Here is a 14,945-nt window from a genome sequence, read left to right on the forward strand (position 1 = left end):
TCTAAGTGGTATCAAACAAGGCTGGATCCTATTCCCATTCAGTGTTCTCAGGCATCTCTGGTGTATGTAGCCCCAGCCGGGGCTTCTGGGGATACTTCCTGTCACCCTTGGCTTCAGGCCACCCTCCCTAGCAGGTAACCACATCCTAACTGTACAGATGGAAAAACAGGCTCCGTGGGTCAGAAGCCCGCTCAGGGCCAAAAATTTAACTCCAAATCTGCCTGTTCCACCTTCTTTCTCCTGTGCCCTAGTCTTTGTGATGTCCTTGGAGATGACCTTGTCTGGCTCCCAAGTGAAGTGGGAGTGTGTCCTTCAGCTTTTGCCAATAGGAAGCCTCTTTGCTGACAGCAAGTAACCAGAAGCCAGGACCCTGTGAAAGGCCCTCAGTGAGCACTGACTGATTTAAAACTATGTTCTCAGACACTGCAGGCCCCCAGACGGTTGTATTTCCAGATCTTTCATCTCTGGGAGATGTTTCTTGTGGTCAGTCACCCATGTGCCTGGCACAGCTGAATGGCTCAGTGTTACTCCTTCGAAGTCCTACCTGCCAACCTCTGCTACAACAGTTCCCTTCTTCCACAGGCTTATCCCACACCTTCCACCTTTGTCCTTCAAAGCCAGCTCAAAGGCTGCCTGCCCTGTGAAGCCCTCTCTGGTTGGACCCAGGGAGAATTCATCACCTGCCCTTCCTGCTCCCATAGCCCTTGCTTGTGCCGTTCCTAAAAGTATATTCAAATCAGCCTCATATATTAAAAAACAGAAAGTTGGGGTGCCTGACTGGCTCAGTTGGTGGAGCATGTGACTCTTGATCTCGGGGTTCTAAATTCAAGCCCCAAGCTGGGAGGAGAGATTTCTTAAAAATCTTAAAAAAAAAAAAAAAAAGTCAACTGCCAATGCACGAAACTGGTTTAATTGGTTTACTGGTAAAGCTGTTGAAAAGATTAAAGAGTTTCTGCTATATGCAAAATCAGTATTACTTTCAAAAAAGCTAGAGCAACTGTGTGGCATGAGTGGAAACACAGTGTCCTGAAAAAAAAAGATGAAGGCGGAATTACCTTCTGCCCTAATCACACAGGTGACCAACCATCAGCCTGAGGTGCGTTCCAAGAGATGGGACTTTCAATCCTAAAAACAGGACAGTCTCGGCCAAGTCAGGACAAGCTGTCACCTTACTACCACGTAATCCAAAGTATGCCCAGAAGACGGTGAGCAGGATATACTCATGAATTAAAATCACTGTGATACTACAAGAAATGACCGAAGCAACTAGAGTTACTCAGAGTGTTCTAGTGTGAAGGGAGATAATTGTAACAAGGATTAGAATTATTCTGTGTACCTTTAAAAGACAATATTAAGACCCAAAGACAAAATTTAGAGCACGGGTAATTTTGGTGCAATATAAAGGATATTCTGGTAATTACAGATACGTTATCACTGCAAGTGTTAACCATGAGGAATTTTTGTAGAGGAGAGAGACTTTACCCTGCAAGTGCCCGTCAACTCTACAAGCCCGTGATCCTACACACTCAGTTACACAGGGATTTACTATCTAATGACTGAATTTATGTCCAACATTATGTTTCTCAATAGCTTTTTTTTTTATTTTGTTCTACTTGCCCTCCACCAGAACACGGGGTAGGCAAAATAAAGAGATCAAACAAATCTAATGGTCTTATCTACAACTCTAAATTTCAGACTGCGTTTCTTTTTTCCTTGAAAAATTCTAAGGAAGGGATATGACAGAAGAAATGGAACTAAAACATAACCTCCAACATGAAGCTGAGTAACTGCGGAAGGCTGTAAATACTCACCCATGCCAGATTTACCATCTGGGTATGTGTACACTTGTCCATTGTTTTTGATAATTGGGAGGTTAGAAGGTAAAGGAGCAACTTCTTCTTCACTCTCCTCAGAGCTGGAGCTGCTACTCGTGTCCTCACTGCAGCTATCATAACCGTCAAACATCCCGAATGAGTCTCTTCTTTTCCTTTCGGAGCGTGAAGAACGTTCAGTCTTAAAAGTAGAAGAAATCAATAATACATGACACAGCACAGATACACCCCCCACCCAAAGGAACTTAGTTCCAATTATGGTAAGTGGTATTTGAAAAATGAAGATCTAGCCCTCAGAAATGATAAATTTTATTCTGTAATGAAATGTTTATTTCAAAACAGAGGCTTTCCTTTCTACAAGGTGCAAATTTATTAGCTACCATGTTAGCTGATAAGAATGTCAACGGTGACAGCAAGAACACTGAGTGGGATCTGAAGATCACCACGTAATTTAAGCTTTGCCATAAACTAGGTGGGTTATTTCTCTATTAAAAGGAAATTAAATTAGATTCTGATTTTTTTTCTGAAATTGTGGTGAAATATACATAAACAGATGATTTCTCAATTTGCCTTTCAATTCTGAAACTGTAGATTTCTACAATAATTTAGAGCATCCAGGAAATATATAGATGCTTTTAAAAATCACTGCTAAGAGCTCTGGAGAGATTAATTGGGGATTTTAATTTTAGAAGTAATTTATAGATATTAACTATTTAAAAATGATAAAAGATAACATTTGTACATAGGTAACCCTATCTCATTTTTTTCCTTAGCATAAACAATGGTTAAAAAAACTCCAAGTATCTCAAGCTAAAAACATTATTTTCTTTTCAAAGGAAAAGCACAAAGACACTATTATCATCTTTAGTGAATGCCACACATTTGCTCCTCCAAAAAGATATGCCCTCTCTCAAAGTCACCCAAACCCCCAAAAAGTAATATTGCCAACTCCAACCTTTCCTGAAATACACTGCAAAACTTCAAGTTTAATGAGAAGAAAGCAAAAAGAAAATAGGAAAATAGAAAAAAAATCTTCAGGAAAAAATAATCTATAAGGAAACAAAAGCAACATAGGGAGCAAAAAAAAAACCTTCAAAAAAATTGATATAAACACACACAGTGAATTACAACTAGAGTGAAAAGTATCAACCAAAGAATCTTTAGTTTGGCACCTATCCTTATTCTTTTGCTTCAGTTAGTATTTTTTGGTATCATTTTACACTTTATGCACAATTTCTTTCCTGGCTAGTCTAACTTCCTACCATGACCAATAACAAAGCTGAAATCTGTTATCTAAAGCCTGACAAAATAAAACCAAGCAAATGCATCTCTTAGTTTGAGAGACTAGCTATTATTTTCAGGTATGCAGGTATGGAACATTGTACTAAAATGGGAAACTGATTTTCACATGTATCAGGTGTAACTATGAAAGTGACAAAATCAGGTTCTTTTAATCCACACAATGGAAATATTTTATACCCAAATGAATACTCTCTTTTAAGAAGGCCCCTTAGGAGGCTCTATGCCTGCTACAATGTGGTTGCTACAACCTCCAACTTCTTCTAGTATTCTTCTTTTAGATCCAATTTTAAAAAGAAAACCGTATGGTGTGTGGTTACTTTGTAATTATTCCGTTTCCCTCAATAGTTTTCCCTAGCTTGATTACCCATCTTATTTAACAGATCTGGTTCTGAATAACTTGCAGGTATTTAAATTCAAAGAATCAAAATCTGCTACCACCAGATTTCAAAAGAAAAAGATTCTGAAGGCAATGTCAAAAGAAAGTCTAGCAACATTTTGAACTAATAAGGTGATAAAGAATGGGATAGTCCTTGTTTGAGTGAAGGGTGGTGCTAACAGCACAGAATTTGGACAGCCCTAGGTTTGAGTCTCGGCGTTGCCATTCATTAGCTATGAACTTAGCTGTGAAACAAGTTATGAGCTGCTTCTCTTATTCATTCAACATTCAACTATTTATCAAGCATTTGTGTGTCTCACAGTAGCAGAGGCTAAAGATAAAGCAGGGTACAGAGCAGACAAAATTCATGCTTCTCACAAAGGTTACCAGCCTACTGGCAGGAGGAATCCAAGCAAGGCCACGGGAAGGCAGGGTCAAACTGAGGCAGGAGTAGTCAGCTAAGATTCAGGGGTGAGGAAAGGCTTTGGTGAGATAAGACCCCGACGCCAGAGAGGGCAGCCAATTGAGTATCTGGTCCTGGGATGTTCTAGGCAAAGCAAAGAACAAGACAAAGGCCTTCAGCCTGGAATATACTTGGCAAACTGAAAGGCCAGTGTGGCTGGTGCCCAGTGTGAGAGGTGTACGAGATGGGGTCGGAGGAGGATACAGAGGCCACATCATGAGGACCCTTGAAGGCCAAGGTAAAGAAGTGATACATTCTTTTTTCCTCAGGGCAACGGAAAGACATTATGAAATATTTATCACAGTGTCTGGAATGCACACTTAATAAACACTGGCTAGAATTTTAAGTTCTAGTAGATTCATACAGCCCACGTCCATGCAGAGATGATCTTTTATACCCATAGTTTTCATATAAGCTTGTTCACTTTACAGCCAGCTCGGTTAGCAGCTAACGCATATTTATTGATCCTTAAATGTCAGTGCAGAATATCTTATTTGGACTCTACTTATCAGTGAATATAACCCTGCAATTTCAGGGGATCAATGATAACGAACATCCTGGTTTCAACATCACAGGCTTTTTAACATTAAAAAAAAAAAAGTATTATGGTCAAATACATTTGGAAATTTTTCCTTATTTCAAGGCCTCTTTAAACCTTCAATATACTTATTAACATTATGATAATTTAAGAGGGATATATAGTATGCAGTATTTTCCAAAGCATCTTCAAGGACTAATGATCTAGAGAAATGCTAACCTTTTCCATAGTTCCAGCACACACAGAAAATGATCATCTATACAACACAAGGGTTATAAGCCCCTGAATGCACTCAGTCTGAGGCCTCTGACTATCCCAAGTATTGCAGGGATGAATTATCTTGACAAATCCAAGACACACTAGCTGGGAAGCTATATTCTACTTGGGAAATGGTGTTCCGTCAGTATTTTTTTCTTAGATTATGACAGAATACTAATGAACTATGCATATGAGCTGTAATCAACTTATTCTATGCTAAACTTAGCATTTACTGCAGGGGAACTTAATTGGAAACCCCTGCATCAGACCAAAATCCCTAAGGGGGCTGCAACTTCAATGAAAGGGTCGGTAGGAAAAAAAATCTGACTACATGCAAAAGAGGACCTACAAGTGAGCTCTTCCTGCCCATGCTCTGGGTGGAGAGGCTACTCTGGGATTTTTTTTTTTTTTAAGATTTTATTTATTTAGGGGTGCCTGGGTGGCTCAGTTGTTTAAGCGTCTGCCTTCAGCTCAGGTCATGATCCCAGGGTCCTGGGATCGAGCTCTGCATCGGGCTCCCTGCTCAGCGGGAAGCCTGCTTCTCCCTCTCCCATGCCCCCTGCTTCTGTTCCCTCTCTCGCTGTCAAATAAATAAAATCTAAAAAAAAAAAAAAAAAAAAAGATTTTATTTATTTATTTGACAGAGAGACAGAGAGCACAAGCAGGGGGAGGGCAGGCAGAGGGAGAAGCAGGCTCTCTGTGGAGCAGGGAGCCCAATGCGGGGCTCGATCCCAGGACCCTAGGATCATGACCTAAGCCGAAGGCAGATGCCCAACCGACTGGGCCACCGAAGTGCTTTTTTTTTTTAAGATTTTATTTATTTTTATTTGACAGAGAGAGAGAGAGCACAAGCAGGGGGAGCAGCAGGGAGAGGGAAAGGGAGAAACAGACTCCTGCCTGAGCAGGGAGCCCGATGTGGGGCTCGATCCCAGGGCCCTGGGATCATGACCTGAGCCGAAGGCAGATGCTTAACCAACTGAGCCACCCAGGCGCCCCCAAGAACTGTTTAAGAATAAAAAGGGGCATTTGGGTGGCTCACTCTTGATCTCATGGTTGTGGGACTGAGACCTGCATTGGGTTCCTTGCTCAGCAGGGAGTCTGCCTGAGATTCTCCTCTCCCTCTGTGCCACCCCCCTTCCCGCACACAGACATGTATATGCATGCTCTTTTCTCTCTCTGAAATAAATCTCAAAAAAAGAAAAGTATTATTAAAAAATGAACAAAGGAATAAAAAGCAACCAGGCAGACCTGACAAGAACCAAATGTAACTTCTGTAAATGAAAAATGTAACTGCTCTGGGGCACCTGGGTGGCTCAGTCGGTTAAGCGTCTGCCTTCGGCTCAGGTCATGATCCCAGGGTCCTGGGATCGAGCCCCATGTCAGGCTCCTTTTGGAGCCTGCTTCTCCCTCTCACTCTGCCTGCTGCTCTGCCTACTTGTGTCCTCTATCTTTGTCAAATAAATAAATAAAATCTTAAAAAAATATATAACTGCTGTAATGAAAAAAAACACCCACCACCAAAACACCTCAATGGATGGGCTGAATTGCAGATTAGACATGGCTAAAAAAGAAATGGGGAAATGGAAGATAAACATTAAGAAAATACCCAAAACACAGCAAAGAAAAACAGAAACATAGAAAAAAGGTTAAGAGAATACAACATGTAAAGATCTAATAAATGTCTAATATGAATTCTCAAAGGAGAGAATATGGAAATGCTGAATGAGAGACTGGATAAGAATTCTACAAAAACACTGAAAACAAATTCAGACAAAACTACCACATATATTAAACACAAGAAAAAGAAAACCACAGTTTGTTTTTTTTTTTTAAGATTTTATTTATTTTTTGACAGAGAGAGACACAGCGAGAGAGGGAACACAAGCAGGGGGAGTGGGAGAGGGAGAAGCAGGCTTCCCGCCAAGCAGGGAGCCCGGCACGGGGCTCGATCCCAGGACCCCGGGATCATGACCTGAGCTGAAGGCAGACGCTTAACGACTGAGCCACCCAGGCGCCCCAGAAAGCCACATTTCAACAGATCATAGTACCAGTGCAAAACACTAGGGAGAAGATTTAAAAAGGGACCAATCACACAGTGAATCTCACTCATCAAAAAGTCCAACCTCAGGCTCATTCAGTCCAATCAGTGGCTTCGTGACAGATAGGTAAGGATCACCAATCATTTAAAAAAGGCCTCTGAGGGGCGCCTGGGTGGCTCAGTTGGTTGGGCTCTCTTGTGGGCTCTCTCTCTCACTCACTCTCTCAAATGAATAAATAAAATCTTAAAACAACAAAAAAGAAAGGCTTCTGAGAATGTGAAAGACCAAAACAAATCTTCAGGAAAAAAAATCTGTAAGGAAAGAGAAGCAATGTAGGGAGAAAAAACAAACAAAAAAACCTTCAAAAACGAAATTAATGGGGCACCTGGGTGTCTCAGTTGGTTGAATGTCTGCCTTTGGCTCAGGTCATGATCCTGGGGTCCTGGGATTGACCCTCCATCGGGCTCCCTGCTCCATGGGTAGTCGGCTTTGCCCTCTGCCCCTCTCCCCTGCTCATGTGCTCTCTCTCTCATAAATAAATTAAAAAAAAAATCTTTTAAGAAAAAAATGAAATTAACTCTTCAGAGACATAAGAATAGGATACCATCAGGGAACAAGATCTTGAAATTTAAAAACAGAAGAGGCAACATAATCTCAATGTTGTACACCTGAAACCAATGTAACAATGTGTCAACTACATCCAAATAAAAAAATTATAAAGAAAAAAGAAAAAAAAGAAAAGGTTAATTCAGTGGAAAAAAAGATAGTCTTTTCAACAAAAGGTGCTGGATCAAATAGATTACCAAATTAAAAAAAAAAAACCAAAAGAAAACCCAATTCTGATCTATACTTCACCTCATCTACAAAAATTAACTCAAAATGGATCACAGACCTAAACCTAAGAACTCAAACTATAAAACTTCTAAAAAAAAAAAAATAGGAGAAAATCTTCATGACCTTGTAGGCATAAAATTTTTGGATGTAGGACATCAGAAATATGATCCATAAATGAAAAATACTAAGTTGGACTTTATCAAAATTAAAAACTGGTCCTTGGAAGGTACTATTAAGAGAGTAAGACTAGACACAGACTGGAGAACAATATTTGCAAATCACGTATCTGATAAAGGATTGGTACCTAGGACATACCAAAACTCAATAACTGGAACAGTCCAATTAAAAAACAGGCACAATATCTCAACAAACAATTCAGAGATATATGGATGGCAAATAAGGACATGAAAAGATGCTCAACAGCACTGGTCATTAGGAAAATGCAAATTAAAACCATGAGACACTCATACATCTATTAGATTGCCCCAAATTAAAAAAACAAAAAAAACCCAAAAACACCAACCCTCTACAGTCTATGTAGCAAATGGAACTCTCAAACACTGCAGATGGGAAGGTAAAAGCATTTTGTAAAAAAGACAGTTTGTTAAAATGTTAAATATACACCACGTATCAACCCATTCCATTCCTATTTACCTAAAATGAAAAGACACATCCACACAAAGATGTGTGTGTGTGTGTGTGTACACACACATACATGAATGGTCGTACTAGCTCAAAAATGGAAACAACCCAAATATTAACAGGTGAATGAACAAATTATGCCATATCCACAGTGATTCCATATTGAGGCTCAGCAATAAAAAGGAATGAGTTGATACACACAACATGGGTAAGTCTCAAAATAATTACACTGAGTTTAAAAAACCAGACAAGAGCACATGCTGTATGACTCCATTTATATAAAACTTTAGAAAATGCAAACTGTTTTTGCATTTCCTTCATTTTTACTTAATGTATTTCCATTCCAAGGTCCCACATTACATTTAGTTGTTGTGTCCCCTAAAGCTCCTCTTGGCTGTGACAATTTCCCAGGTTTTCCTGGTTTTTGATGACCTTGACACCTTTGAGGAGTACCTGGGTCAGGTATTTTGTTGAATGATCCTCTACTGGGATTTGTCTCTTAATTCCCTCAGGACCAGACTGGGGCTGTTTTTGGAAAAAAGGTCAGCGGTACTGCGAAGTACCCTTTGTATCAAATCATACAAGGAAACACAGTACTAACGTAACTTACCACTGTTGGGATTGACCTTGATCACCTCTACCTGAAGCAGTATTTTTCAGGTTTTTCTCTATAACAAAATCACTCCTAGCCCCTCTCCATACTGTACTTTTCGGAAGTGACTTTGTGAAGTCCACACTTACGAAGTGGGGAGTTATGCTCCCTCTCCTTGACAGCTGTGCATCCACACAAATAATTTGGAATTCTTCTGCATAGATTTCCTCCTTTTGGGTTTATGTGAGGTTTTCTCTCATGTTGTGTATCTCCAGTTGAAATACTACTGATGCTGTCTCTCAGGGTAGCAAATTCATATTATGTGATTTCCACCTGCCTCTTATCGGTGATGAGAAGTTTGAAGGCCTGGTCTAGGTGTGGTCTGGTTCTCCGTTGTAGTCTTACTATTTTCCCTCTTTTAATAAGCAATCTACGGAGAGATACTTAAAGACCATGCAAATATTCTGTTCATCAAAATTTCACTCTAGATTTGGCATCCAATGAGGATCTTGCTCAATCTGAAACTAGGATTTTCCAGCCCCAGAATTTCTTCCATATTCTCATTTGGCATTCTTCTGTAGGGAAGATCCCTCTTTTTTCTCGTATTATGGGTATCCACCCATGGATTCCTCCTACTTTTCAGTGGCTTATAAATTCATTAGAGTCCTTAGTTATCTGGGAACTCCAACTGTTCCAGATTTAGCCAGTGGGAGCCCCATCAAGCTGACTCGTGTCACTGTGACAAGCCTCTTACTACTGTCTGAGCAATTCCTTACTTTCTGGCATACCAAGATACTCCAGGCTTATCTTATACTCATTTTCCTGTCCCAACCCTAGAATCAACCATTTCTTCCTAAGAGCCCTAGTTTCTTTTAGTGGGGGCTATCAGAAATAAAGATGTGGCATTCCATACATGCATGTGACATGTCATATGTATACACACATGTATCTTAGAAAATCATGAGTTCACACTTTTAACTCCAATTCCAATCCATCCTTTAGGGTTTTTCCTTATCTTCCCACATCTGTATTTGGAGCTTTCTTCTTCCACAGTGAAAACCATGGCTTCCACACAAATTACACATACTCATTTGCCCAATCCTTCTATACATTTAAATAGTTGCAGAAGCATTACAACCATACTGCTACAAAAACCAAACTTAGAGGAGTCCAGAATTTCTTTGTAGTCCCATCTCCCTAAACTGAAGGTCAGAGTATTGAGTTTAAGAGTTACCTGGATTATTTATTTCTCCTTCAATGTGGTTATATTATTGATTTGAAACAAGCTGAGTTTGGTTTTTAGTCTTCCCTGCCATCCTTACTGAGTTAATTCCATTTCTGGGGCCTATCTAAAAAACTGCCCTGCTTCCAAACATAAAGAACTATATAAAAAGTTACAACTTGGAAAAATGTTGTTTCCTGCCCCTGCCTCACCATCCACCTTTGCAGGCGGGTAACCTGGTTCATCCCTCTTGCGTGTGTCTATTTTGAAAAGGTAAATAGGTATATTTATTTTCTTATTCTTCTTTCTTACAGAAAAGGCCACACACTAAATTTCTCTGTCTTTTGCTTTTATTAATTCAGAAATACATCCTGGAAGGGCGCCTCAGTGGCTCAGATGGTTAAGCGTCTGCCTTTGGCTCAGGTCATGATCCCAGGGTCCTGGGATCGAGTCCCGCATCGGGCTCCCTGCCCCTTCCTGTTTCTCCCTCTGCCTCTCTCTCTCTCATGAATAAATAAAAAAATAAAAAATCTTAAAAAAATATATATCCTGGAAATCATTCCATTTCAGTGCATAGACATCTTCATTCTTTTTTCAGCTGTACAGTACTCCACTGTGTGTGTTTACTCAATTAATCTCCTTTGGACAGTTAGCAGTTTTCAATGTTTTGCAATTACAAATATTGCTTCAATGAACAAACTTATTACGCATGCGTGTATACCTATACATTTAAAACTGCCTGAGGTATACTCTGAGTATATTCCGTGGGTTGAAAAGTGAATGTGTATGTAATTTAGTTAGGTACTACCAAATTTCCCTCCACAGAAATTTTACCATTTTGCATTTGCACGAGCAACAGTGAGAGTATTTTTGCCAATATAACGGATGAAAAATGGTATGTTAGCGTAGTCGTTTTTTTTAAACTTTCTACTTGGAAAGAACTTCAAACTTCTAGGAAAGCTGGAAAACAGTACAATGAAATCCTGTGTACTCCACTCAGATCTGCCAATTATTAACATTTTGCCTCACTTGTTTTATTCTCTCTAAATATATAGGTATTTTGCTAAACCATTTGAGAGTAAGTTGCATACGTATCTTTTTGTCCACCCCAAATTCAGTACGCATTTTCTAAAAATAAAATTTTTCTCTCATAACTACCGCATAGTTAACAGTTTCAGGAAATTTAACATTAATGTGATACTTTCCCCCAATTTACCATCCATAGTCCAACGGACCCAATAATGTCCTTTATACAGCATTCTTTCGTTCAGTCCAGGATCCCATGTCATATTTGTCTCCTTAGTTTCCTTTAATCTGGAAGATTACTTCTGAATAATGCAGACTCTCTCCCCACCCTTTTTTTTTTTTTTTTTTAAGATTTTATTTATTTATTTGAGAGAGAGAATGAGATAGAGCATGAGAGGGGGGAGGGTCAGAGGGAGAAGCAGACTCCCTGCTGAGCAGGGAGCCCGATGCGGGACTCGATCCCGGGACTCCAGGATCATGACCTGAGCCGAAGGCAGTCGCTTAACCAACTGAGCCACCCAGGCGCCCCTCTCCCCACCTTTTTAATATGTTTCTCATTTGAGGCTCCTCATGTGTCCTCATTGGATCAAGTTATATATCCCCATAGTACTACATAAGTGAGATAACGTTCTCAGAACATTACATCCAGAGGCGTAAGATGCCTATCTGGCCCTCTCTGCTGATGTTAATTTTAATCATTCTTTCAAGGCGTTTTCCACTGTACACTTACTGTATTTCTCCTTGCAACTAATAAGCAATCTTACAGACATATTTTAAAACATGCAAATACTGTTTTTCATTGAAATCTCGCTCCACCCCATCCCTAAAGTTAGCATCCAGTAACTCCTGCCAAACCAAACATTATGATGGCTACAAAATGACTTGGTGATTCTAGTACTCTTTTACCAGTCAGCACAAAATTCTTCCATCATCCTCCTTATATATTTACCTATCTACCTTTATCATCAGCATGAATTCTCGCCTCTTTTTTACCCCAATGGTTTATAATCCATTACTGTCCTCAATTATTTTGGGGCTCAAATTATCCCATATTCAGCTACCTGGATTCCCTCAAACTGGCTCCTGAATCCCTCTGACATGCTCCCATCAATATTTATTAAGTATTGACTTACTTTCTAGCATATCAAGATATTCCAGGATCATTTTGTACCTACACTGTTCAACTATTTCCCCAAGGAGCTCTCATTCTTTTCAGTGAGGACTGGTATTAAAAACCAAGATGTGCTCAGTATTGTTTTACACAGAGCCATTTTTGTATCTTCTTTTGTATGTCTATGCGATGTGTGTTCTTTTGCCCTTTTTTCTTTAGGGTTTTTAGTCTCTTAGATGTTTTTTTCAAAGTTCTGTGTATTTAGGAATTTACCCTTTGTAAAATATGGCAAATTTTGCTTTTGCTTATAAAGTTGTCATGAAATTAAAAATTTTTTAACTGCAGTAAAATTTATCAGTATTTTTTTAAACTTGATTTTGACTCAAAACTTTTCCTTATGACCACTGTATAGGAAAGTTCACCCCTATTTTGTTATTTGTGCATTTTTTAATATTTAGACCTCTGATCCATTTGGAGTTTATTCTTACGCATGGTGTGAAGAAATGACCTAATATCTTTTCCTAAGTGGCTATCTAATGGTGCCAACACCTGTTATTAAAATGTCCCTTTTGTTTTAGTGATTTGAAATACCACTTTAATAAAGCATTAGGTTTCTGTATGTAGCTGTGTCCATATCTGGACTTTATAGTATTTTATTGGTCTATTCATGTGCCAATATCTTGCTTTTCAAATTATAAAGCCTCCCTAATATATTCTGATATTTGGTAGGGCTATACTCCACTCAAAGATCTTCCCCCCCTCAATGTTTTGATATTCTTACATGTTTATTTTTCCAAATGAATTCCAGTATTAACTAGTATAGCTCTATACCAAAAACTGTTGGTATTATTAGGATCTCATTAAATTTATTAACTCAGGAAGAAAGTGACATCACAAGGTTGAGAGTTCTTAACCAAAAACAAGGGATGTTTTTCCAATTGTTTAGTTATACCTTGTGTCTTTAAGAAACGTTTTATAGTTTGCTTTATGTAGATTTTTGTTAAAACCAAATTCTTAGAAATTTAAGTATCTTACTTTTTGTTGCTTTGTAAATGCAATCTTCCTTCTTGTTATATTGTATAATTGGTTACTGAATACATGAAGATTTATTTTATATCCTTCAGTCTTGCTAAATTACTTTGAAATAGTTTTGTCATTGATTTTCTGGGGCTTTCCAGATGAACTATCATGTCATCTGCAAACAAACTTTTTTTCTTTTCCCATTACTATGCCTACAATTGTTTTCTCTTTCCTTTCTGTACTTCTTATTTGCAGTACAATGTTATATACCAGAGACAATGCACATCTTTATTTTGTTTATGATTTTACTGTCTATCTTAAGATGCTGGCCTTAGGATTTAGGCGTATGTATGCATGTATGCTTATCTGTATTTATGAAAATCATATTAAGGATCTATCAATTCCTGTTTTCTTAAAACTTTAAAGTTAGGAATAGGTGCTGAATTCTGCCACAGACTTTTTCAGCATCTATAAAGAGAATATGATTTTTCTCCTTAGACCCATTAATATGGTGAACTGTATCAAAAGAGTTCCAAATACTGAATCATCTTTGTATTCCTACTATAAATCTCACTTCATCATGATGTATTTTCTTAATGCAGTGTTAAAGATTGCACAATATTTAGGATTTTGCACTGATATTCATAAATATCTGTAATTTTCATTTTTTGCACCACCTTTAACAGGTTTAGAAATTGGTATTACTCTTGCTTTGTAAAATTAGAAAGTTTGTAAAAAAAATTGGAAAGTTCTTCTGCATTTTCTATGTTCTGAAGTAATTTATGTAGTGTTGGGAATGTATGGGCTCTAAAGGTTTTGTAGAATTCCCTTGTGAAATCACATAGGTTTGGTGTTTTGTGGGATAGCTCCTTGATAAATTTGTTTCTTCTATTAAGTTAAAAAAGTTTTTAAAAATTTTTATTTATTTTTATTTTTTGAGAGGGAGAGCAGAGGGTGGGAGGTGGGGCAGAGGGAGAGAATCTTAGGCAGGATCCATGCCAGCATGGAGCCTGACATGGGGCTTGATCTCTTGACCCTGAGATCATGATATGAGCGGAAAATTAAAACTCCGACACTTAACTGACTGAGCCATCTAGATACCCACTCCCCCCCTTTTTTAAAGCTGGGTGTGGAGCCCAAAGTGGGACCTGAACTCACAACTCTGAGATCAAGACCTGAGCCGAGATCAAGACTTGGGACACTTAACTGGCTGAGCTACCCTAGCACCCGTTTTTTAAAAATCTCTAATGAGGTTTTCTTAAACTGTATTTTCCTAAGAATCCACTTCATCTAGGTTTTCAAATTTATTTGCATAGAAGTGTGTAAAATGGTTGCATAAGATTTTCTCAATTTCTTCTGTATCAAGTTCTTTTCCCCTTGTCATCTATTTTGTGTATTTTGTGCTTTTTCTTTTCCTCCTTGATTAAACTAGCCAGTGGCTTATCTATTTTGTGAATTTCCCCTAAAGGTCCAGGATTGAATCATCAATTTGGTGTATAGTTTTTCTGTTAACTCATTAATTTCTACTTTCATCTTTAATTTTTTGTGGGTGTTTTTTTTTTCCCCCTTTGGCTTACTTTGTTGTTCTTTTTTCATTTCTGATTTGGGAATTATTTTCATTCTTTTTTTTTTTTTAACTGTGATAAAGTAACCAGATTAGGTCCAAGATGGAGTTGCTCAGGCTAAGCCA

At 38.5% G+C, this 14,945-nt stretch overlaps 1 protein-coding gene across 5 annotated transcripts in view; it reads right to left on the reverse strand.

Annotated features, from left to right (window-relative positions):
- Nucleotides 1-14,945, reverse strand: part of MBTD1 (mbt domain containing 1) — a 65,813-nt gene that overhangs the window by 39,826 nt on the left and 11,042 nt on the right. For all 5 annotated transcript variants that reach the window (XM_032428407.1, XM_032428410.1, XM_032428409.1 and 2 more), the window contains exon 3: nucleotides 1,812-2,013. In XM_032428407.1, coding sequence (XP_032284298.1) covers nucleotides 1,812-1,965 — 154 coding nt within the window. In that variant the 5' untranslated portion in view covers nucleotides 1,966-2,013. The remainder of the gene's footprint in view (nucleotides 1-1,811; nucleotides 2,014-14,945) is intronic.

The sequence above is a fragment of the Phoca vitulina genome, unplaced genomic scaffold (assembly GCF_004348235.1).
Source record: "Phoca vitulina isolate PV1807 unplaced genomic scaffold, GSC_HSeal_1.0 scaffold40, whole genome shotgun sequence".
In the NCBI taxonomy this organism is placed as follows: Eukaryota; Metazoa; Chordata; class Mammalia; order Carnivora; family Phocidae; genus Phoca; species Phoca vitulina.